The 26,574-nt window shown below is 39.5% G+C and overlaps 1 protein-coding gene across 4 annotated transcripts; it reads left to right on the forward strand.

Annotated features, from left to right (window-relative positions):
• The first annotated feature begins 535 nt into the window (after positions 1-535).
• On the forward strand, positions 536-26,574 carry LOC114659713 (tyrosine-protein phosphatase non-receptor type substrate 1-like). 4 transcript variants are annotated; one of them, XM_028812335.2, is made up of 7 exons: positions 536-665; positions 11,711-12,049; positions 16,249-16,311; positions 19,643-19,759; positions 21,906-21,930; positions 23,086-23,116; positions 25,386-26,574. In XM_028812335.2, the coding sequence occupies exons 1-7, from the start codon at positions 608-610 to the stop codon at positions 25,584-25,586; spliced, it is 834 nt and encodes a 277-aa protein (XP_028668168.2). In that variant the 5' UTR covers positions 536-607; the 3' UTR covers positions 25,587-26,574. The 4 variants fall into 4 exon arrangements, with proteins under 4 accessions (XP_028668168.2, XP_028668169.2, XP_028668170.2 ...); XM_028812336.2 differs by having other exon boundaries at positions 19,667-19,759; XM_028812337.2 differs by lacking the exon at positions 16,249-16,311.

Below are 26,574 nucleotides of genomic sequence, written 5' to 3' on the forward strand. Positions count from 1 at the left end.
TAATATTCTGGTGTTGGGGTGGAAAGCAATGTTGGCCTTCTTTAAAATTATTAATCAAAATATACACTGCTGACAGGAGTGAAGCAATAAAACAAAATATAAGGGCATGGTGGCAGAGACATTACTCACAGTTGTTCAAATATCCTGTTTCTGTTCATTTTGGTCTGTACCGTGATAGCAGCCTCTGCTTGTGTCACCCGGGTTTTCTTCTGGGTACTCCAGTTTACCTCCCATGTCCTTGAAGACATGTCTGGTTTGGTGAGGATCTGAACTGACCTGCGTGTGGGTGTCTCACTGATGGACCAAAAGTCTGGCTGGCACATCGTCACTGGCTCTGCCCCCTGTAACATGTGAAGGTGATTAAATGGCAATGAAAGTGGATGTGCTGTAAGCAGTGGATGCTCCTGCTCCCCACCAAACAACCGTTTGTGTTTTTTGGCTCATTATGAAAGCAAAGCGACAACCTGCTTCTCCACATCTCCAACCACAGAGCCTCTCCCTCTCAGCTCTTTGGCTTTTTTAACACGGCGCATATTGAAAGTCCTTCCTGTCCACCTCAGCTCTGTGGTTCTGTCGATTGAGTCCGCACTTCTCCAGTTCACGAGCGATGGGACTTCACATCCTCTTCGGCGCTTCTGTCCTGCTGCTGCTCAGCTACAGTCGAGGTACTGCACTTCTCACAGATGTCGTTTTGTGTTCGCCGGCACATTTTGTTACCTCTCTTTGGATATACTTGTTATAACGTAATGCGGCACTTGTCATTTTGGATAATGCTTTTATTAATAACTTTCTTAATAAATGAAAAATTTGAACTGTAGATTAGGAACTGCAGGAAGACCTTCAACTAATAAATGCAAAATGTATAGTAAGTAGTCAAGTAAAGAAGCATTTTATGTTTGTTAGTGACTTATTTAAGAAAGTTATTACAATTCAAATTACAAATTATCATTCAATGACATGTATATCTAATTTCTCTCTCTATATATACTATATATATATATATACATACATACATAAATCTCTCTCTCTCTGTACATTTCTATATGTACACACACAAACACACATATATATATTATATATATATTGGATTATATTGATTTCATTAAGTTTTATTAAGTTAAGTTTTACAAAGCTTAGTTCTTGTGGATTCTATATATATATATATATATATATGTATATGCATACATTATATATATATATATATATATATATATATATATATATATATATATATATAAATCTCTCTCTCTCTCTATCTATCTATATATATATATATATATATATATATATATATATATATACAGTATTAGTAATCATGGTGCCAGAGTATGGTGATGTGTTGCTTGTAAATTGATGTGTACAAATAATAATTTTGCTGGATTCTGTGCATGATACAGCCCTATAAACCTATATTTTTAAATAAACATTATCCTAATAACCTGTTATACATTTTATAATCTTAATAGCAACTAATTAATGAAAGTTATTATTAAGTGTTGAGTTTTCTAGATTATCTTCAGAGCTTACTATTACATTTTTTATCTATCTATCTATCTATCTATCTATCTATCTATTTTTATTAGCTTGGTTGGGTGGTGTTTTTGATATTAAGTTCATCTTCTTAAATAAAACAATAATAAAAAAAGCATAAAATTAGCAATGTATAAATTATGTATTTGAATGTGCTCCTTATCATTCGATTACATTTATAAGTATTTGAAAATAAGCAAACGTATAATTTAGGATGTTTCTAAATGATTTACTAATGAGAGACATATTATTCTTTGAAGGAACAATTTAGTTTATTTTATTCTTTTCATTTTCTGCAGATTGTTTTCCTACCATCAACGGTGCTTACAGTGTTTAGTCAAATAAAGAACTTTTATTTAAACTCTCGAGTTTACACAGATATGTAGGACACTGCAGTAACCATCATCTCATTTCAAATTCTTATTCCTAATATTAATATATGAAGAATCTCAGCTTTTTATCTTTTCCAGTGTTCACTATAAACCATGCTGCATAAAATAAACCAAGATAAAACTCTTATAAATATTTACCTCTGTATTTTCCTGTATATTTTGTTTCAGTTTATTTAAACAACAAAACATATCAACAAACACACAATCCTAATACAGACAGTAAAAAGAAAAACAAAATCTTGAAAGCCCTAAATCTCACCTTCAGTCCTGTGGCCTTCTGTTCATCCCAACCAACTCCTCTGTTTTTTTTTTTTTTTCTGGACTCCATCATTATTATTTCCCTGTTTTTTTTTAATTTTTTGTATTAATACAGAAATTACAAACTGGGTGTCTTAATATTTTACAAAATATAGCAAAGCAATTTGTGAAGATGCAGCTCCCTCCACAACAATGTAGGGGTATCATTGCCCTCACCAGCTTCCTGCAGGGCAGGTTCCTCCCAGAGGCGTCCCGATGATTTGAATTAACTGTGCCCCGTCTGTCCTCAGTGATATTAATACAAGTTTGAAGTCAAGCAAAATGACCCCTTTTATTGGCTAACTAAAAAGATTACAATATGCAAGCTTTCGAGGCAACTCAGGCCCCTTCTTCAGGCAAGATGTGACATCAGAAACTGGAATTCCCTGTGTTTATATACACACTAGGACAGAAGCAATATTAGAAAACCTTTAAGTGAGACATCTTAATAATAATAATTCTTTGCATTTATATAGTGCTTTTCTCACTACTCAAAGCACTCAGCAATTGCAGGTTAAGGGCCTTGCTAAAGGGCCCAACAGAGCAGAGTCCCACTGAAAAAACTATAACCTCCATTCAACTTAAAATAATTAAAGTAATGATTCACACTTAATATTATCAATCTGAACCAATATAATTCTTTTTACCTTATTGAACCCACAATTTATAAGTTGAGGCAAATTATTTTGAGTCATTGGGTGTAATTCACTTGTTTTAAACTAAAGTAAATCTATTTTTTAAGTTGTTACAATTTGAAGTGGTTTATTGGTCGTAACCTGTTTTTATGCTATTAGCTATTCCTCTGTTTATCTTGTCCGATGGCAAAAGCTGGCAGAGGCAGTGACCGGGATGTGATGAATCCTGTGAAATGTCTATTGCTTTTTTGCGGCATCGGGAGGTGTAGATTTCTTCCAGAGTGGGGAGGGTACAGCCAATTGTTCTCTCCGCTGCCCTAACGACCCTGTGGAGTGTTTTCCTTTCTGAGGAAGTGCAGCTGCCGTACCACACACACAGTCCGTACGTGAGCGCACTCTCGATGGAACAGTAATAAACAGCAAGAAGCAGATTTTTGGGGAGATGGTTCTTTCTGAGGATTCTCAGAAAATACAGTCTCCTTGGTGTTGGCGCTCCACGGCTGACACGGTACAACATTCCAGCACTACATACAAGTTTGAGAAATGGCACGAGCCTGCGTGCTTTCAGATGCACAAGGTCAACGGCTACCGGGTGACGCGTCTTGGGAGGATTTCAGAGGCGCTGCTGGCGTCTCCCCTCGAACGGCCCTCGGGGAGTTTAGCTTGCGTGCTACCGCGGGTTTTGAGTCGGCAGGATAGGAAAGTGCAATAAAAGTTTTAAAAAGTGCATTTTTTAAATCTTTTTGCTGCTTTTCCTCCCGGCTGAGGAGGTGCAGTTGATCGGGCATAAGAAGCGACGTGTAGACGTCGGCAGGTGTACGTGAGCGAGCGTCAACTAGCGCGGTCTGGTGATCAGATGTGCGTGCGCGCGCGCGCGCGTGCGTAGGTAACTCCCTGGTTTAAAGGGGCACGGGGCGCGTGACTGGGGAATGGGTGTCCAGGTCCCTTTTCAGCGGATTGCTGGAGCCTCTCGGTACAGTAAAAGGCGAGGACGGGACGGGACAGAACGTGGCCTGGGTGGAGGGTATGACGTCCAGGTTTGTTTGGGGCCATGAGTCTAGTAAAGGTTGAATGTGCTGGGACTGAAGTACCCAGATGGAACAATAATAACAATAATTTTCATAACATTTTGTTTTGTTGCCTGAGATATTTATTGTACATTTTACTACATTTTAAAAGTTACTGAGTTTTTTTTTTTTCACCTTTTTACTACTTGCACTTTTTGGGGCTATTCTTGCCATTTATTGCACAATAAATTGCACCTTTTTGTCAAATTGTGTCTGCCTGTCTTACTGTCCCACTGGCCTCGGTCCCTCTATCAAGGACCTGCGCTCTGCCAGTTTTATATGATAAGGGCCCGACACATTTCTGTGTGCTTCAAGGGATGAATTGTGTGTGTGTGTGTTTTGTTTTCTTGCTTTCAAAGTTTTTATTTTTCTTGTTTTCAAAGTTTTATTTTTCTTGTTTTCAATGTTCTTACTGATTAACACTCACATGAACTTGTGCATTTAGCGTCTGTGACTGCACCGCTCATTGGATACAATGAAGAGAGCAAACTCAATAGATAAAAAAAGTAAATTGAAACGAAAAGAGGAACAGGAAAGTTGACTCGTTAAAAGCTATTAAATAAATAAATAAATAAATGCAAACGGGCGCAGTGGGTAGCGCTGCTGCCTCGCAGTTGGGAGACCTGGGGACCTGGGTTCGCTTCCCGGGTCCTCTCTACGTGGAGTTTGCATGTTCTCCCCGCGTGGGTTTCCTCCCACAGTCCAAAGACATGCAAGTTAGGTGGACTGGCGATTCTAAACTGGCCCTAGTGTGTGTTTGTGTGTGTCCTGCGGTGGGTTGGTGCCTTGTGCCCTGTGTTGGCTGGGATTGGTTCCAGCAGACCACCGTGACCCTGTGTTCGGATCCAGCGGGTTGGAAAATGGATGGATGGATAAATGCAAACTTCTGAGTTTCTTCTAAATGTAAATATTCATAAAATAGTAATGCTGATAGACAGACAGTGTGTGGCTTCACGTATGTCAGTTCCGAGCTGCTTTGTAAGCTAATGTTTCTTTGCTTGAAGTCGCTATACGGCTAGTAATCTGTGAAGAGATCATTATATATAAACGTGTTAAACGTGTATAAAGTCGGTGGAGAGCGCGATACAGAAATAAACTGAACAGTGAGCTGATGCACTCTTTGAAAACAGGAAACCTATCAGCATACCATTTGGGGGCATTTAGGGACTTGGTTAACAGTTTTTATACCTGAATTATTTGTATTTCTTATTTGTTTGTTTCATCAAAGAGACACATATAAATATGCAGATAGGGGGCATCTGCAAGGGGGCAAAGAGGCAGCATCCCCTACAAATGCTAAAGCTGGTCTTGACGATCCCTCGACAAAATCCCAAAGCAATACCAAGGAAGAGTCACAATTATATTAAATTAGATCCTCTTTATTAATCCCATTGGAAAATTCAGATAAATACAGCAGCAGAAATATAAAAAAAACAAGAATAGAGACTCACAGGGCTGACAATACAGCCAATCAATCAGTCAATCGACCAATAAATAAATAGTGTATATATTTCAAAATGAACTTACTTGAGTATTTCACTACAACTGTCTATTTTAAATACCAATTAATAATAAAACATAGTAAAAAGTAAAAGAAGAACTAAAAAAAGTAAAATGTAACTATAATAAAAAGTAAATAAAAATGAAATTACATTAAACGCCTTGTCAAAAATGATATTACAAATTACTTTCTTCTAACCTACATTCTATAAACGTTGCTTTTTTGCATTTCTGCTCGCATATTGTTTGGGATATTTTTCTCTTTCTCGTTTTTTGGACTATTCTCTTTGTTCTTGACTTTTATTACACAGCAGCTCTTTTTTGTTCATTTTCTTTTTTTCAATGTTCATTACCAGCTCCTGCTGCTGTTTTTCTATCGCAATCTAAATTTCAAACCTAGTTTTGCTAAACTTGACTTGCCTGTATGGAATGTTATTTGATTTTAATAAAATCAATAAGACGTAAATAAATACATAAATAAATAGAATTCGACGTTGAATGGATGATTTGCTTTTCTGCCTTGATATTATTATCGACTGCGTTGAAGGCCGAGTTAGGACTGAGTGTGTCACGGGGTGGGACGGAGAGAGGATGTGCGCAGCAGGGGTCATGATTGGCCGAGCGATGTGGAGGGGCGTGGTCAAGGCTTAACACAGACACGGCAGAAAACCTTTTAATATAATAGATTATTATTATTATTATGGCTGTTGTTGCTGTTGGATTATTATGTATGTTGAAGACCATCAATTTTTGCCCTTCCTAATATTCATGAAAAAATCAGTGCCCATGTCTACAATCATAAAATAAACTCAAGATAAATTTCAAAGATTAATTTTTTGCATTATTGAGATTGCACAGAATATTTTTTATATTTTGAGAAAAAAACACTGCTGCATTTAAAAGGCACGTTTTTAAATAATTTAAATATTTGTACAACGTAGGCCTACTCTATTTGAGACACCGAAATAAAAATCAAACATTCCTGACTCACCGTCTTGAAGAAGACGAGCAGGAAATATCAATGACGTCAGTAGTCCATTGGACACAGTTGTTTCAAGCAGACAGGCAGACACTGTGATAATAAATGATGGATCTCGTGTTATGCAAATAAAACGGGGTACCAAATTCCCAGAATCGGTCAGAAGCCCGGGAGTAGACGGTAGATGTCGACTGTGCCACTAGGTGTCGTGCGCCAACAGTCTTGTTAATCAGTCCTCCGAGCGGCGTAGTGCTGAGTTGATCGAGTGCGTATTTCTGACATTTCGTGCGTGTGACGTTATTTTTCCAAGCCAAACAGCAGCACGTCCTGTCAAATCAAACACCTGGATACGACAACAGGGTTGTGGGTTTTGACATTTAACTATTTGGAGGTATCGTATTTTTTGTTTCAACAAACTCCGTTTTATTACCCAGATTGTGAAAAAGTAACAAAACACAGCAGCGCTCTCCTCTGACAGCTCAAATTCCTCATCTGGGAGTACAGAATCCGAGTCATCGACAATACACAACACATCTCTGGCACAGGATTTCTTTTAACGAGAACGACTGCCGGCATTGGATGCTTTGCTGTAATGAAAACGAATGCCGATTCATCTTTAGCTCATGGTCTTTGCTGCCATCTAGTGGATACAACTATAAAATATTTTTGGCCGTTAACCTTCAGTTCTTTAAGTGTCGACTATTGTCGACTCCTTCCTTGAAATTGTTAATAAAGTGTTTGTTCCCCGTGAGCAGACAATTAATCCGTGGCATTGCACTGAACTGCTGAAGCATTTGTGGGGGGAAAAAAATCTCCGGAGCAGTGGCGCACGTAACGATAAAGTTCGCACCTTGACAGCTTACCGCCATAAACCGTGTTGTCCGTCAAAGAGCTTTTGACCAAAGACAATGACGTTCTTGCATTGCTCTCCCTGAATTCAGCAGACCTCGTTATCTGTGACTTCATTTTTATGTCCAAAATGAAAACTGTGGCTGATCGGACGATGATGCCATATCGTGGAAGAAAATAATCAAACAATTTGTTGGGGATTGGGATGGGTGGGTTTGGAACTCTAGACATGGAAACAAAAACTAGTTTTCAGGAACGGAAGAAGCGCCGCGACAGGCGTATTGAATCTCAAGGAGAGTATTTTGATGGTGACTAAAATAGAATTGCCATAAGTTGGTCAATAGCGTTTTTTAAAGAATTCATTTGAATGTTTGGTTGTTCCTCGCACATCTAAAAAGGATACAAATTAAGCAAAGAGATCAGTTAGAAACAAGTGGTGTCGCGCTGATTTTTGAAACTGTTTGGAGTGAAAATCTGCAGGTGTAGGGGGGCACCAAGTCTGGCCGTGAGAACCTCTGATTTACATGTTTATAGGATCGCTGCTGTAGTAATTGCGTATTTCTGTATGTGTGTTTTTATTCATTTTGTGGGATTTGCTAACCATTTTTGTTTGTTTTCACAAAATTTATTGTTCGCATTTTGTTTCGTTCCAGAAGAATTAGGTGGATACGACTAGTGAGCTTTGTTGGGCTGAGTGGCTTGTTCTCGTCCAGATCATCCAAATGTTTCCTTCATGCGACTCCACACATGTCATGTAGCCGCAATCGCCGCATTTCTGACATAAGAGGTGGTTAGTTAGTCTGCAGCTCAATCAGGCCAAGCGTTAGGCTTCATTTTGTGTTTTTCGTTCCCTCATGGATGTAAACTTTGATTTATGGTTTGCCCCATTTCTGAGCTCACGTGTGATTTCACTCCTATCGCGATGATTCCCGGTGACTCCGTCTCATAACACACACATAGAGAGGACAGAGAAGTTCTCCGTTGTATATGCCAAGCAACTGGCACACACCTCCATTCTCCACAGCCATAATTAGTGAGTTTAATTATCGTAACTCGAAGCTTCATTTGCGGGGCTCCTGTTAGGACTCGGCATTTAGGCACAATGAAAAAGGAGAAGTTCTGGTACTTTTCTATTATCGTGACACAAATTAAGGAGCCATGTGCCTGCAGATTTAGAATTTTGGAGACTCATTTTAATATTAGGATGACGTTACATTTAGGATTTAGGTAGGGGTATAGATTGCCCGATTTTGAACCGTGCGTCACGAAAAGTTTTTTGAAACGTTAGCACCTATTATGGAAATGCTGGCCGTTTGAAGTGCACTGACCACAGACATCCCTGATGATGGCGACGCATATCTGCAGATCAGTTTAGCTGTCATCAGCAAGCATCTGTTCCTGTTTCATTAGCACAGTTTATGGTTCTGTTTTTAGCAACTGACCTCGAACTAACTGAAAATCTGATGAGCACAACCTTAACTAAGAAAATGAAACTGAAGTTAAAACTGTCTTGAAAAAGGTGTGACTTTTCTAACCCTGAATGGGCTTCTGTTCTTCTCCGACTTTCTGAATTCAAATGAGAAAAATAAAACTTAGATATGCCAAATTTCTTCTTTTGCTTTCATCTTTGACAATAAACTATTAAGCAAATAAAGGAACTACAAAGCCTAAGATGATTTACCAATTAGCAAGTCCTAATGCCAGAATTAAAGCTTAAAAAGTCAACATTTCTAATATAAGAAAATGTGAAAAAGAGAGTACAGCATTGCTCTAAAGAAAAGGACAGAGGATTATGGGAAAAAATCACAAAAGGTGGACGAAGACTTACATGAGGCGTCACTGCGGGCGTCTTAAAATAAGAACAACCACAACCATTGTTTATAAAGCCAACTTATCTCGAGCGCCTACTGCAACCTCAAGAAGCGCTCAGACGATCACAATCAGATGACTGGCTTCAAGTGAGTGATGGAGATCAGATATCTACGTAAATATACACATTAGCAAGTGAAAAAAAGTAGAAGGTGCTTACTATCGATATGAAACTTCTCAGCTTTGAGTAACAAACACTTTACTAACAAAAGAAGACTTGGGGCAAATCTGCAAATTAATTCTGCTAAACCTCAGTGCTGCATTTGATATCATCAGTCATGACAGTCAACAGTCCAGCAGGGAGAGCCTCCTGGGCATCTATCTATCTATCTATCTATCTATCTATCTATCTATCTATCTATCTATCTATCTATCTATCTATCTATCTATCTATCTATCTATCTATCTATCTATCTATCTATCTATCTATCTATCTATCTATCTAGTATATAGCACCTTTCATTATCTATCTATCTATCTATCTATCTATCTATCTATCTATCTATCTATCTATCTATCTATCTATCTATCTATCTATCTATCTATCTATCTATCTATTGTATAGCACCTTTCATATCTATCTATCTATCTATCTATCTATCTATCTATCTATCTATCTATCTATCTATCTATCTATCTATCTATCTATCTATCTATCTATCTATCTATCTATCTATTATATAGCACCTTTCATTATCTATCTATCTATCTATCTATCTATCTATCTATCTATCTATCTATCTATCTATCTATCTATCTATCTATCTATCTATCTATCTATCTATCTATCTATCAAGAACATGCAGAGGTGGAAGTTTGTTAAAGTGAATTTTGTTTAGCATTATTTCATTGTTATTTTCACAATGGCACAAATAATAATTTAGGTTACTGTTTTAATCAGCTCTACCATGAGAACTGGTTGCGGCTACACCAGTGGTTCCCATCCTTTTTTTGGCCGGGCTCCTCCTGTCCTCTCTAAAATCATGATGTCCCCCACTGTAACATGTACCTCATTTTTTATTATTACCTATTCACAAAGTGAACTTCTGCTCACGTGGAGGAAGCCCATAATGTCATTAATTTGGTCTAAACAAGCTCCAAAGAACATGAAAACAAAAGAGGGAAAGGACAGCTGAAGTACGGACAAAGAAATCACTAAGAAATTGTTAATATATATATATATATAATATGAAGTAATATGAAAATACAGCAAATACAGTTTTGAAAACATATAAGAGATGTGATATTCATAAATATAAAATAACTTTAACAACAGCCTTTTCTGTAATATTTTAATCATTTTATATTTTTGTTATATTGCAAAATTTTATAATCATTTTTACAATTCATATTATTTTAATGGTAAAAACGATTTCTAAGTATAAAAACCCAAGCCAGTTGTAAAATCATAAATTAAAGGGTTCTTCACCATCCCTTCTATGTTTATATAAATATATACATTTTTTTTTTCATTTTTAACAATGAATTTCTGTTTTTTCATTCTATAAATTGTTTAACGTACCTAAATTCTCGAATTGCTCCCCTAGAAAATCAAATTTCCCCCCAGTGGGGCGTGTGCCCCATGTTGAGAATCACCGGGCTACATGTTGTTGTGAGTCGATGGCTGGGGGGTCTTTTAATTTTGAAATATTCTTAAAAGTTTTTTCAGCACAGGCGTGTGTGAGATTAAGTTTACCGAGAGGCGCAGTGACTAGCAAGCTCCAGCTGCGAGAGGAGGGGAATTTAAAGAAGCAGGATTAGTGCAGAAGGAAAAGAAAATTAGTGTGTGAGAGAAATCTATTGGAGTATGATGGGGAGGTAAAAGAACGAGAGAAGTGAAAGGGGCGCATCGACCAGGAGGAGCCATTTTTAAAGAGGAGCCAAACCGGGGGCCGTGAAGAGGATCCTGTGTGTGGTGAAGTCCGTGTCGGCCGTGTGATGATTGAGTAGACACAGACGGAGAGAACACAGGAACCAGGAGAAGGTAGGGTGGCCAAAACACGGTGGCATCCTAGTGAGGGCTGGCAGAGTGGCGGTGAGGTGACAGCTCCAGATCTGCGGGTACCAGAGGGGGTGGCAGAGTGGAATGCAGTGGGCTGAGGTTTTGAGTTCTGATGAGAACACAATGAGAAATAAAAAGAACACAATGGTGTGACGTGAACTCAATGGTTTCAAGCGTAGTTATTTGGATTTAGTTATTGGCATCCAAGACGCTGTTTGATTTCAATGGCACCGATTTTAAAGAAGATTTGTTTACTGATTTGTTTAATACATTCTGCTATTGCTTTAAAGTAACTCTGTCTAGTCTTCTCAATTGACCTGCTCCATCCTCAGTTCCTGTCTATTAACATCCAGGATAAAGGAAGGTCGCCTTGGCTGCAGATCACACACCGACAGCAGACTGGGTTTTGTTCTTTCGATGATCTTTTCATTTTAGATTCATCAACGATCATGAAAGAGGCTGATTTGTGCCTCCTGTGGTCCTTTGAAATGCACCATCAAATTAACAGGGTATTGAAAATATTCTTAGCAGTATTAGGACAGATTTTCATTCCCTTTATCTTTTATTCATGATATGATAAAATTTTGCAGGTCTACAGATCCTTCAGCCTCAGAAGTCACTGAAAACAGAAGAATTAAAGACAGTCACGTTAGTTTGTGTCCTGTCTGGTGACCAGCCACTGGGGCCGGTGAGATGGTACAAGGAGGCTGGCAGCACACGGACTCACCTCTACTCCGCAGTCCCCACGAGAGGTGAGACGAATGACCCGAGAGTGACCTGGGTGTACGAGTCAACGACTGTCAACTTCAGCATCCTGATGAAGGATGTCCAAGTCAGCGATACCGGCACATATTACTGCGTGAAATACAGAAAAGGACTCGAGGATCACCCTGTAGCATCAGGACTGGGAGTCTCTCTAACGGTGGCAGGTGTGTGGGCTGGAAGATGTTGACTTAACTGCATTGCATTTCATTTCCAGGTTTCTATGAGATCTTGTTGTTGTTGTTGTTGTTGTTGTTCTTCTTCTTCTTCTGCTGATTCTTGTTCTTCTTTGACTTCATCTTAGACATCTTCATTTTAGACTTCTTTCTCCTTCCTCTTCCTCTGCTGCTCCTTCTTCTTTTTTCTTCATCTGCTTCTTCTTCTTCTTCTGCTGCTTCTTCTTTTTCTTCCTTTGCTGCTTCTTGTTCTTTCTTCTTTGACTTCATCTTATACATCTTCATTTTAGACCTCTTTCTTCTTCTTCTTTATCTGCTGCAGCTTCTTCTTCTTCGTTGTCTTCTTCTTCTTCTTTGACCTCTTTCTTCTTCTTCTTCTTCTTCTTCCTTTGCTGCTCCTTTTTCTTCTTCCTTTGCTGCTCCTTCTTCTTCTTCCTTTGCTGCTCCTTCTTCTTCTTTATCTGCTGCTCCTTCTTCTTCTTTATCTGCTGCAGCTTCTTCTTCTTTGTTGTCTACTTCTTCTTCTTAGACCTCTTTCTTCTTCCTTTGCTGCTCCTTCTTCTTCTTTTTCTTCTTCATCTGCTTCTTCTTCTTGTTCTTCTTCAGTTGCTGCTGCTGCTGCTGCTTCTTCTTCCATGCTGTATTTATTTGCTAATTCATATGTTCAGTGAACAGCAGCATAGAAAGTTGCCCAAAGCTCTTGTTATTGCATGCATATCCGGAAGTGATATCATAGTGTAGCGTTTGTGCAAAATCATCCCCTCCTTATGTTTCGCTCTCACTAGACCTTGAATCCACAATTCTGCCGCTAGTCTCTGCTGAAGAACTTCTCGCAGTTTACGTTCTGACAGCCCGTGGTTATAACGATTCCAACAGCCACACTCCTCAGGCAGCTAGCAGACGACGAGTTCCCTCAAGGAGTATGGGAAGGGCGTTAAAGAGGTTTGGATCAGCTAGTCAGGTGTCATGAATATTCATTTGAGAAATAAAGACCAAATATTTTTATACATATTCATTAGTTTTGCAGCAACCTCTAGCCAGTAGTCCAGCCATGCCCACGTTTAGTATGGAACATTGGCAAGGAAAGAAGAAAAGTGAGTGTTCTGGACTGTGCAGACAGAGTACAGGCTCCTTGAACTTTAGAACCAGTGCAGGAGTCTGTTTGAATTTTTGTGTTTGTCGTACCACTACAGAGTGGACCAAGACAAGTGATGGGCCAAGAGACATAATCATGCATTCTGATGCTTTGAATTGCTGTTACAATAAGGTGATATTGTGGTAGGTTTGAGGTTCAACAAAAGATCTGGATTCACAATTGAAAGTTCTAAGGGAACTGTGCAATCTGCTACCCTCCGCTATTCTTGGTTGAAATGTGAGGTTAAGCAACTGCAGTAACTTTAGATGTTGACCAACTCCAAGTCCTGTTGAGTCCTGTAGTGTGACACTGGCCTAGGTGGTTCCTTGTGTGTATGTGGTAGCAGAGTAGGTGCCTCAGTTAATAGACAGGGTGTTTCAGTTGTGGCTGACAGCAGGAATGACTGGATGGTAAAAAATAAAGATTTGGGAGGCCAACCTGGTCATCCCACTTTAATTTGACAACCAAATAACACTTTGAAGCATTCTAAATTTTTGAGGTTAAATAAAAACAAAAGAAAAGGTTTGGCTTTAGCTGTAAGTTTTAGGGTCTGTCCATCTGGCGGGTCACTCTGGCTGAAAAGACACCTCCTTCTGGGCAGCTGGGATTCTTATGGTTGGGGAACCAGAAGGGGCGGGGCTAAATGCCCTCATTGGGCAGTTTCTCGATGCTGTGGGGAGAGAAGGAGAAGACAATGTTAGCGATGGCACCCCCTGTGGCCCCGTGAGGAGATCCTCCGACACACATGCGTGACACAGTAAACCGTTAGTCTTCTTCAGAGTAATTTTATTTTAATTGAAATTTCAACACGTAATGTTTATTTGTTTGCACAATTGCCTTTTATGATCACAAGATAGTGAAGTTCACTTAAGCTGTTCACGGTTCTACAAAGAACACCAATATGAGGAAGGACCCAAAAAATTCTGGAATTGTTAAAAAAAAAATCTTTATGATATAACTTACAGCAATTCCCTTTTCATCAGAGTCAAAATAATAATAATAGATGCAATGCACTTGTCCCAGCATGTCTTCTATTCCTGTTAACGTTTCCTGCACTCACCTTTTGTTATCGTGTCCTGCAATTATTTTTTGCTGGATTTCTTCCAGGACAGCAAATCGTCTTCCCTTCAGTCTCAATTTTAATTTCAGGAACAAAAAACAAAAGTCCCAGGGAGTGAGATCTGGTAAAGCAACAATCACATTGTTTTTGCTCAAAACTTCTTTGATGGATAGCGTGGTGTGTGCCAGTGCACCATTGTGGTGTAATGTGCAGTTTCGTATGCACAACTGCTCTGGACGTTATATTTTTACTTTCTCATATACAAAGTATAGGGAAAGTATTGTCTTCTTCTTCTTCTTTCGGCTGCTTCCGTTAGGGGTCGCCACAGCGGACGATCTTCTTCCATATCATCCTGTCTTCTCCATCTTGCTCTGTCACACCCATCACCTGCAAGTCCTTTCTCTTCACATTCATAAACCTTCTCTTAGGCCTTCCCCATTTCCTCTTCCCTGGCAGCTCTATCCTTAGCACCCTTCTCTCATTATACTCATCATCTCTCCATTGCACATGTCCAAACCCACCCAATCTCACCTTTCTGACTTTGTCTCCCAACCTTCCAACCTGAGCTGACCCTCTAATGTCCTCATTTCTAATCCTGTCCATCCTCATCACACCCAAAGCCAATCTTAACATCTTTAACTCTGTCACCTCCACTTCCGTCTCCTGAAAGTATTGTAAATGTCCAAAAATACCAACCTTGGGATTTTTGATGGATCTCAACATTTTAGAACCTCCCTGAGTCCAATTTACTTTCTCATAGGGAAAATATTGTAATATTTGACCTCAAGATTTTAATAAATCTCGATATTTTAGACCTCCCTGAGTATAAAAATACCATTTTTGGAATTATGTCTGTGTGTGTGTATGTAAACATAATAACTTGAGTACGCTTTCACTTAGGTCAACCAAAATTTTGCACACAAGTATTAGGTACAAAACGTAGATTTCGACTTTTGGCCTATTTCCACTAACCGGAAGTGGTACTTTTTATTCATGCAGCTACAGAGTCCGATTTATTCCACTTTACTTTTATAATAATTGTTAAATATATTAATAATTTGATTTGATTTGTTGTTGATGGTTCTTTAATGCATATAATATAAAAATATAATCATTGTCTTGCAGTTTACTCCTCAAATATTCATCCCCATATCTGAGTATACGAGAAAGTCGAGGGGAGACCACTCACGATTTTTTTTCTATTGCTTTCCCACAGATGCCTCAGCAGTTCAGTGCAATGTTTCAGATCCACAGTGCTCTTCATGGGGAAATAAATACTTTATCATCAAGCCCATCAATCTCAAAAAACCTGATCCTCGTTGTCAAGATGGTCAAAACAACCTAACATGCTTTTTTCGGCTTGTGGGGAAAAAAATCGCCGAAGTCACACGCACGATCGTAGAATAAATGTCAGAAATATTCATCTCATTCAGCGCAGCACAATGACGCATTTTATATTCGTAACAGCATAGTCCAGCGTTTCTCAACCTTTAAGTATTTGCGACCCGAGTTTTCATAACAGGTTTAATCGCGCCCCCCTAACATTTTTTTGAAACACTAATAAAATTTATTCCTATATTTTTTGCTGCCGATACACCGCTATAGTTTAAAATTTCCCTACGAATAGCGAAATTATGCCATATATGGCAACATTCCCACCCCCTTTTTTGTTACATCGGGCGCGCCCCACAGTTTGAGAACCGCTGGCATAGTCGATAACTACACTCTACTCCCGCACTGTTGACCGATTCTGTCAATTTTTGGGTCCCCCCTCATATCTCAGTGTATACATAAATTATATATTGGAGCCCTGAAGAATTCTGGATAATTCAGTTGAGTATTTCCTGTATTGTCCTTGATAGCCGTGTACTCCACGCTCTCCTTAAGAAGAAGATTCTAATATTTACAAATGATCTGAAATATAATTAATAGAAAGTAATAATGAATTCAGTGTGTACACGACGGCGGTATTCTTTATCTCTGAATATCTTCTAGCATTACAGCACGCCAAGAACGCAATGGAAGAAGACACAAGAGAAAATTTGCAAATGCTTAATGGTGAGTTTCTTCCTCAATAAGCCTGAAAATCAAACCTCTTTTTGTCAAGAAACGTTTCAGTTCAATAACTATGAGCATCAAAGAAAGCTCTACTTCATTGTGCATTTTGAAAATGAGTTCTAGTAGCAATAAGCAGACAGAAAGCAGAGTGAAGAGCTCTGCAATGTGGTCATTCAAAACGACATATAGGAACTTCAAAAGAAATCAAGCATAGTAGGGTAGCTTCTGTTCCAAACCCTTCAAAGAAAAATACAGGAAACAAGTGAAATACGCGGACCTACAGTCCTAAAATAAGAAGCAGATACAAATCAAGTTAAAGAAAAACGGTGGTTCATACTTGTTATATTTTGTAAATAGTTAGCGATGGAAGGATGTGAAAGCAAAGCTTCTGAGTATTTGATGATCTTCTCGATTGTCACTGTGCATTTCTGTCTTTTTGTGCCGATAGCCCAACTTATCATGGCTCTAAATCCCGTATTGTGCTGCGTGAGGACCTCATTTTGGCAACCAATCAAATAGTCAAAGTGAGACAAAAATGAAACATTGAAGAGACACCCATGATGGCGACAGAGTTTGATAAGTGTGTCTCCTCCATATGCACAGTCCAAATCATTCCTTCTTTCCTTTCAGCCGCCTTTGTTCTTCACCGTTGTTGGGCATTGTGAACATCTCATTGACCAGTAACTCTCATAGACATGAGAGCCAAGGATTAGGACACATAATCTTCTATGACAAAATCAAAACCACTAATCAAACCATTCAACTACCATATATACTCACGTATAAGTCGGGTCTTGAAACCCGAAAAATCGATAATAAAATCAGACCCCGCCTTATACGCCCGTTCAAAAACGCGACACTTAATTTTTATTTTTTTTTACATCTTCTTGCCCCGCTCCAATCTCGCATCATTTTCTTAGACACATCGAATTTTGTTGCAGCAGTGCAGTTACCAATTTCTTTTGCCACTTCAACGACTTTTCATTTAAAACCAGCTTCATATTTTCTTCTGATCGAACGTTTCATTGCAGACAAGGGATGCTCTTATGATAAAGGTGTATGAGGGTGTGAGATACAGTGCAAACGTCGCATCGGAATAGTTCAGTTAGTACCATGTGGTCACATGGGCACATTGCTCTGTGGTTACTGTGGAAGCGTAAAATACCCCGAAGATTCTCACCTTGAAAGAAGGCTCTAGGAGTCGAAGGATAGGCAAACAGAGTAATTAGCTTTATTGCAATAAAACGATAATGCGGACTCAACCCAATTAGGCCAAACTGAGCTGAGCCCTGAACAGGCCAAAGGTTACAGTTTATATAATCATTTCTTATCATCCCGACCTCGCTCGCTCAAGACCTTTCATTCGCTGCTCATTCTGACTCCCTTCTGCAGCTGGCTTTTTAAAATCTTTTTATAGAAACCACCGTGTTCTGAGATTCACCCCCACTTCTTGCTCCCCTTATATTCTAGCCGGCCTTCAGCTTGCAGGTGTTCCTCCTTCTCCGACCTCGGGCTGCCTCCATTCCATCATTCTCCCCCTTCTCCGTCCTCCTCGGTTTATCAGACATTGGTGGTTTCACTTCTGAGCTCAATTTAAAAAGAAATATGGCAGATGCTTTTATTTAACTATTTGCTTAGCATACTTAATTTGTGTTAAAGGTCACACTAAGTCTAATACTTCATCCATCCATCCATCCATCCATCCATTTTCCAACCCGCTGAATCTGAACACAGGGTCACGGGGGTCTGCCGGAGCCAATCCCAGCCAACACAGGGCAAAGGGCAGGAACCAATCCTGGGCAGGGTGCCAGCCCACCGCAGAAGTCTAATACTTATAAGTTTTATATCTACTTATGCTAATACATGAATGAATGACTTTTTATTTTCCATATTACTCTCTCAGGAGGGCGTTAGCATAGCATAATCTCTCTGACCAATAGCGTGAGTTTTCCACATTCGACTTATACGACCGACATTCTAAAATACTGGAAATTATACGGTAACGTGAGTATAAACGGTAAATTACAAACCCACACGAGAATGAATTAGAGAATATGAACAATCTGGGATACCTGGCAAGTGCAGAAACACCTACAGAATCACATGGTGACAAAAATGCATACAAAGAGACATCAAATTAAACAGAATATAATCAAAGCAAAGTGGACAGAGGCCTAGCGGATAAAAGGAAGATCTGAGGGGCAAACTGGAGAAGTGATGCTGTCATGCTTTTGAGTCCATGTCACGTTCAAGTGGCTTGGCAGAGTGGAGCTTGGTAAATCCAAGTTCTAGAAACTCTTTGTATTTGCATAGCTTCATGTTTGTGAGGACCTTAAAAATAACAAATGATTATCGAGTTGAAGGCTTTTTACTTCCTCATATGCGAGGTATAGGGAAAGTATTGTAATCGTTCCAAAAATTTGATGTCGAGATTTTGATGAATCTCGACGTTTTAGATCTCCCTGAGTACGGAAATACCATCTTTGGAATTATGTCTGTCTGTATCTGTGTGTGTGTGTGTGTTTGCTGGATTTCTTCCATGACAGCAAATCGTCTTCCCCTCAGTCTCAATTTTAATTTCAGGAATAAAAAACAAAAGTCCCAGGGAGTGAGATCTGGTGAGATCTGGTGTGTCTTCACATATAACATAGTTTCGTATACAACTGCTCCAGACGTTATATTTTTATTTTCTTGTATACGAAGTATAGGGAAAGTATTGTAATCATCCAAAAATACCGACCACAAGATTTTTGATGAATTTCAATGGATTAGATGTCCCTGTGTCCGATTTACTTTCTCGTAGGGAAAATACTGTAATCATCCAAAAATTTGACCTCGAGATTTTAATGTTTTAGACCTCCATGGGTCAGAAAATACCATTTTTTAAATTATGTCTGTGTTTGTGTATGTAAACATGATAAATTCAGTACGCTTTCACAAGTATTAGGTACAAAACGTAGATTTCTATCAACTTTTGGGCTATTTCTGCTAACTGGCAGTGGTACTTTACCTTTTATTCATGCAACTGCACAGTCTGATTTATTCAACTTTACTTTTATAAGAATTGTTCAGTATATTATTAATTTGATTTGATTTGTTGTTGATTGTTCTTTAATGTACAATATTTTAGAAATATAATCAATGTTTTGCGGTTTACTCCTCAAATATCCATCCCCATATCTGAGTATACTAGAAAGTTGAGGGGAGAGCACTCCCGATTGTTTTAACTCTTCTCAGCCGAGTCTGCATATATTTTATTGCTCTGCTTTGTACATGCACCCCCCCCCCCCCCCCACATACACACCCTTCTAATTACTTTATTTATTTTCAGATCCTGATGTCTCTCTCCCAACAGGCTCCACTTCTCTGGCGGTGGGCTTAACGTGCGGAGTGGCACTTGTCATCTTACTTTCCGGGCTTGGGTTTTTTCTGTACAGAAAAACAAAGGGTGAGGTGCTTTGTGAATTTCCCCTTGGGGATTAATAAAGTATCTATCTATCTATCTATCTATCTATCTATCTATCTATCTATCTATCTATCTATCTATCTATCTATCTATCTATCTATCTATCTATCTATCTATCTATCTATCTATCTATCTATCTATCTATCTATCTATCTATCTATCTATCTATCTATCTATCTATCTATCTATCTATCTATTATATAGTGTCTTTCACATCTATCTATCTATCTATCTATCTATCTATCTATCTATCTATCTATCTATCTATCTATCTATCTATCTATCTATCTATCTATCTATCTATCTATCTATCTATCTATCTATCTATCTATCTATCTATCTCATTTAGAAATGCTCTATCTGCTGCAGGCCCTCTATGTTTGTTTTCTTTCTTTTTAGTTGTTAATCACACGTCCCTATTTGATGACTAGCGCGTAATACCATCAATGTGGTCAGCTGAATAACTAGGAAATCATCTTTGGGAGTTCTAGTTAGTAGAGAGATCTGCTCAACAGCAGGCAATGTCAGTGGTTACTTCACACTTTTACTATCTAAACACCCGCAGGGATGTTATTGACTTGCTCTGAATGATGCAGACACCCTCAATTGTTTCTTTAGGACTTTAGAACATTAGAACATTCTGGATGAGAGCTGACCATTCAGCCCAACAAAGCTCACCAGTCCTTTCTACCAAATTCGTCCAAAATAACATCAAGTCGAGTTTTGAAAGTCTCTAAAGTCCTCCTGTCCGTCACACTACTTGGTCACTTATTTCTTGTGTCTGTGGTTCTCTGTGTGAAGAAAAACTTCCTAATGTTTGTACGAAATTTACCCTTAACAAGTTCCCAACGTTGCTCCCGTGTTCTTGATGAACTCATTTTGAAGTCACCATCTCGATCCACTGGACTGATTCCCTTTATAATTTCAAACACTTCAATCGTGTCACCTCTTAATCTTCTTTTGCATAAACTGTAAAGGCTCAGTTCTTTAAATCTTATAATCATAATTCATCCCCTGTAGCCCTGGAATCAGCCTATCGCTCTTCTCTGGACTTTTTCTAGTGCTGCTATGTCTTTTTTGTAGCCTGGAGACCAAAACTGCACCCAGTACTCCAGATGAGGCCTCACCAGTGTGTTATAAAGCTTCAGCAGAACCTTCTGTGACTTGTACTCCACACATCAAGGCGCTATATAACCTAACATTCTCTTAGCCTCCTTAAAAGCTTCTGAATGCTGTCTGGCAATTGATCATGATGCCTCCACTACGACTCCTAAATCCTTAATGTGATTAAACTGAACTGATGGTCATTTTCAGTGTAAGCATATGAGTGAAGCAGTTAGATTTTCTCTAGCATTGATTCCTTTATGTCAATTTAAAGCAGGACACTTTAACTTGTGGGCAGCAAGGTGGTACAGTGTTTAGAGTTGATCTCTTACCGTTCCAATGAGGTCTTGAGTCAAAACCCAATCTAGTCCATCTCAGCAGCACTGGGCACCAGGCACGATAAATGGGACAAGGTGGCCACCCATCACGGGGCTCACTCGCTTATGGAGGGATTTGACTAAAGTCGTTAGGATGAAAGCAGGCGCACCCAATCCGTGACCAGGTGAACATGCAAACTCCACCTAAGCCAGCGTTTCTCAACCTTTAAGTATTTGCGACCCGAGTTTTCAGTTTTAATCGCGCCCCCCCTAATAAACACTAATAAAATGTATTCCTATATTTTTTGCTGCCAATACACTGCTACAAGTTTAAAATTTCCCTACGAATACTGAAATTATGCCACATATGGCAACATTCGTGCCCACTTTTTTGTTACTTAGCGCCCCCCTAGGGGGTCGTGCCCCACAGTTTGAGAACCACTGACCTAAGCAGTGCCAGACTTGGAGCTTGCGAGGTAATGCTAACCACTGTGCCACCCTCTGCTCAATTTTTCTCATATTTCTGACTGCTAACAAAACATGTTCAAAAATAAATGTCCAGCCACTTCACATCATTATTTCTATTAAGGCTGTTGTTGGGGGGGTTTCAAATTTACTTTTGTGTCAGTAATGCTCACATTGTTTTTAATTTTTGTTACTGATGATACGCTGTATTAAAACTCTTTTCTCTGTCTGTTTCTCAATAGGAAGGAACCTGTTGGCAATGAAAAGGTACCTGGCATAGACACGGGGTGCGGGTGGTGTGCTGCTGGGGGCACCCCTCTCATTATCTTCTTTTTCTTCTTTCGGCTGCTCCCATTAGGGTCACCACAGTGGATCATCTGTTTCCATCTCTTCCTGTCCTCGTCATCTTGTTCGGTCACACCCATCACCTGCATGTCCTCTCTCACCACATCCATAAACCTTCTCTTAGTCCTTCCTCTTCTCCTCTTGCCTGGCAGCTCTATCCTTAGCACCCTTCTCTCATTATCCCCAGCATCTCTCCTCTGCACATGTCCGAAACCAATGTAATCTCGCCTCTCTGACTTTTTGTTTCCCAACCGTCCAACCTGAGCTGACCCTCTAACGTCCTCATTTCTAATCCTGTCCTTCCTCATCACACCCAATGCAAATCTTAACATCTTTAACTCTGCCACCTCCAGCTCTGTCTCCTGTGCCACCGTCTCCAACCCATATAACACAGCTGGTTTCACTACCGTCCTGTAGACCTTCCCTTTCACTCTTGCTGGTACCCGTCTGTCACAAATCATTCCTGACACTCTTCTCCACCCATTCCACCCTGCCTGCACTCTCTTCTTCACCTCTCTTCCACAATCCCTGTTCCTCTGTACTGCTGATCCTCTCTCTCATTATATACATCACTTTATTAATGGACCACTTAACCAAAGGCACTTTCTTGTCGCCGATTACCGAGACTGAAATAGAGAGGCACCTTAGAGCAGATTAAAGAATTCTGAGAAAGTAGAGAACTTGCCTTTTCAAAGCACAGAAGCCATTTTTCTTCAGGGGGTTTGAAAAGGAAGTGTTTCACACGTACTTTATCTCTCGAAGGCATATTATCAAATGCGACAAATAAGGCAGCAAAACAACCACAATTACTGACTTTGTGAAAGAAAGAGGCATAAATGACAATTCACGAGTAGAATGGAGAGCCGCCTTTAGCAGTAGCGGTTAGAGCAGAGGTGTGATTGCACGTGTATGTGTGTGTGTGGGTTTCTATTTACTTATTTACGTGTTTCTTAAAGTATATTGTTCGTTTGTGTCTATGACCTGCAGAATTTGTCTCACAGCCCTGCAGCATTCTCATGAGACATTTGGTTTCTTTGTTTCAGTTAATATTGTGTTCTGTGTTTTCATTTTTTTTAGGAATGTCCGCTCCGCCCACCCCACAACACATGTAAGTTGCATAATTAATCTCACAAAGCTCTTTCCATCTTGAAATTCACAAGACTGCTTCTTGGTGTCATCTTTTCTCATTCTAGCATAACGTTTTTAATCTTGTTAACACTTTTCCTCTTTCTCACCCAAACTTGTCTTGTTTTTCTCACGTGTCTTTGTAACGCATCTCTATAAATTTCAACTCCACCTATCTTGGTATCATCTACAAACTTAACCAGCTTGTTACTTATATTCCTTTCCAAATCATTTCTATATATTAAAAATAGCAGCGGCTCTAGCACTGACCCCTGCTGGTCACCACTATTAATATCGGCCAATACTGATGAGGTTCCTCACACCATCACCCTCTGCTTCCTGTGTTTTAGCCAATTTTGCCCCCATCTAAAAACATCATCCTGAACTGCCACTTCTTTATGTTTGATGCCCAACCTCTCATGTGGTGCCTTATCAAAGGCTTTCTGAATGTCCAGATAAATAATCTCATCGCTCCACTCTATTTGTATCCATTTGTTGCTTCCTCATAGAATTCCAGCATTTTGGTAAAACACAATCCTCTCACGTCTGAACCCATGCTGACTGTTCAGTAAAACTCCTGTTCTTGCCATGTGCTGCTCAATGTTCTCCTTAATAATTCCTTCCATTAATTTTCCTGTGACACACATTAAGCTTAGTGCCCTATAGTTGCTTGGATCTTCCTGGTCAACCTTTTCATACAACAGGATTATATTTGCCATTTTTCAACCCTTCAGAATTTGACTTGATTAAAATATTATATTTGTACTCACTACCTTCCTTGAGAACTCTATGATAAATATGATCTGGTCCTGGAGATTTGTCTGATATCGGCCTATTTAATCAGAGCAGCTCTTCTCTCTCTGCAATTTCCAGATCACTCAGTACTTCCTTAGTAGTCCCTGTTACTGCTGAAAGGTGATCCACTTGCTCACATGTGAAGACATCATGACTTACTTACTGCATGGCTGCAGTTGTGGACATTCAACAACATGTAGCAAGTACTTTAAATCAAAGAAAAATTGCCCTATTTGTAACTAAAAAGCATAAATGACTTAATTTAAATTAATTGGAAACCAGCTGAATCTGAATCCCGTTTGTTCATATCTGTGAAATGGCTGCAAACCCACTGCAGCCCGACACCTCCCTGTATTTATTCATTTATTTATTATTCATTCATGGCGAGTATCCATATTTCTCTTTACAGCTGTCTATTATAAAAATAAAATCTTGGAAGGCTTGGAAGGAGACGATACGTGATTTTCTCAGAGACACTTTAACGTCCCGTGAGACAAGGCAGTGAGACAAGCTGCTGTACTGGCTTTTAAATGACCGACGTGCTGGGCAACAAGCAGAACACGTAGCTCGTCAGCAGCAGCAGCAGCAGCAAGCCATCAACTGATCCGACCACATCTCCTTAGCGTGCGTTCAGCCCCCCTCTTCACAACGCGAGTGGCAGAGATGTGAAGTGGCAGGTGCGTAGCATGCCCTGGGTGGGGGTGGGCGAGCGAAGTGAGCCCCCTAGTGCTCACATATTAGTATCCACTGAATTAATGTTTAAGTCCTCGCAACCCACCATAACGTCACACAGAGTCATTAGGTAGAGTGATTAAAGTAAAATTGCCAACTTTTACAGCTGAAAACAGACAAGGAAAGCAGCGTAAAACATAAATAATTGCAAACATTAGTTTAAGTGCTGCAAGTGAGTGTGCCCAGTGGTGGACTGGTGTTATTCCTTCCCATCATCCCATGACCATAAAATGAAATTAAGCAGGTTGACAAAATGTCTTCCTAAATCGGCTAGCGTGGTAAATTGTCTACTTTCCCTTCTGAACATTTCATTACCCTTTGCCCCATTTTCTTCATCTCAACACATCTCTGACGTCTAATTGCAAATCACTCTAATGGGACCAGGCCAGATGTACCCCCGTCTGTAGATTAAGTCCCAGGATAACACCAGAGGTGTACCCAAGATGGCGGCAGAGATGTTTGTGTGGGCTGGTGGTTCCTTTTCACACCAAGTCTTATTATTTTTTGCTAAGGAGCGAGGCACACATTGATGTTCTTGTGTTGCTTATCTTCTCTGTGGTAACTATCAGGACTCCGTCTTTTCGTCATGTCCTACGTGTTTGTGTGGTTTTTTGCAACTGTGAGCAGGCAGTCAATGGCTACGTCCACCTAAGTGGATGCGCCTAAAACTAATAAACCATTGCTTAACTTTTTTCCTTTTGTCTTTTTCAACCCCGGAAACACAGGAATCCAAAACCGCAGATGACAATGCGTACCCTTCAATGCAATACGTGCACTATAACCTCAGGGGTGTTCAAAACGAACCTGAACGTGAGGAAGAATATGAAGAGCCCATTTTTGACAGTCTGGAATTTCGTACATTAAAAAAGGAAACCGATTCTTTGTCATCTTTAGACAATATATATGCAAATACAGTTCAGGAGTGAGAAAAAACTGTCCACTCCAGCATGCTGGTCATTCTCTGGATATCAAGGCAAGGCTGTACTTTCAAATGAAACGCTGGACCTCCAGTAATGGACACATCCGTAACTCCTACACTTGTTGGTGTATCAAGAATGGTGACCCCACTGACCTTGTCATGCATTTGACCAATAAATCATCTCTTTAGCTCACTATGGATTCTCTCAAATACACAGTTTATTCCAGGTAAATAAAAAACTGGAAGTCCATTTGACATCATGGAGGTGTTCCCAGGTTTAATTCATCAGTTGTTACAGTTCAATCACTTCCGTCCTGTCTCCACTGTGAAATGTACATGGACCTACTGTAGGCGAGTCAGCCATGTTGGCTGGGATTTGTATTAAATTATATAATGTTCTGCAGTTTGAGAAATAAAACATCTTATAAATCAACGTGATGCAGCAAATATGAGACTTTCATCCGAAGAATAAAAAAGAAACACTGGAGTATTAAAGCTGTGCATAGACAAGTGAGACATTGACAGCCCCGTCTAAAAATGAAATCCTTCATTGTGATGCATTGAAATGGCAGACCTTAGGTGTCTGCACCCTGGTGGCACGGCAGCAGTTAGTGGGCCACTGGATATGCCAGAGCTGCTCCTCTGGCCTACTCTATCTATGTGTGGCCTTCTTTTTTTATATTCTGTTCACTTGTCATTATTGTTCATTGTTTTCAATTGTTTTTATAACATTCTGTTCATTTCTTATTTGCAAGTTATATTCTATTTGGTGATTGATTAGTATTTACTATATGGGTGTCTTCCTGTTCTCTTCTCTTGTTTGAATTTTGTGAGTGGATTGCTGTGTAGGCCTTTTTAGCTGGCTATTTATTTATGCTTTTATTAATTATGTGTTTATGGGTATTTCTTAATTGTTTGCTTCACTAGCTTTTAAGGCACAGTTGTCACACTCTCTTGACCAACAATGGAATAAAGATACAGATCTCTTAACCTTA

The sequence above is a fragment of the Erpetoichthys calabaricus genome, chromosome 10 (genome assembly GCF_900747795.2).
Source record: "Erpetoichthys calabaricus chromosome 10, fErpCal1.3, whole genome shotgun sequence".
Classification (NCBI taxonomy): Eukaryota; Metazoa; Chordata; class Cladistia; order Polypteriformes; family Polypteridae; genus Erpetoichthys; species Erpetoichthys calabaricus.

What these genes read in the sequence shown, in the direction of transcription:
- LOC114659713 (XM_028812335.2), top strand. Translation starts at nt 608, where the DNA reads ATGGGACTTCACATCCTCTTCGGCGCTTCTGTCCTGCTGCTGCTCAGC. An exon ending in GCTGCTCAGCTACAGTCGAG is followed by an intron (nt 666 to 11,710) that starts GTACTGCACTTC and finishes AAAATTTTGCAG; the next exon opens with GTCTACAGATCCTTCAGCCT. An exon ending in CCGCCCACCCCACAACACAT is followed by an intron (nt 23,117 to 25,385) that starts GTAAGTTGCATA and finishes CCGGAAACACAG; the next exon opens with GAATCCAAAACCGCAGATGA.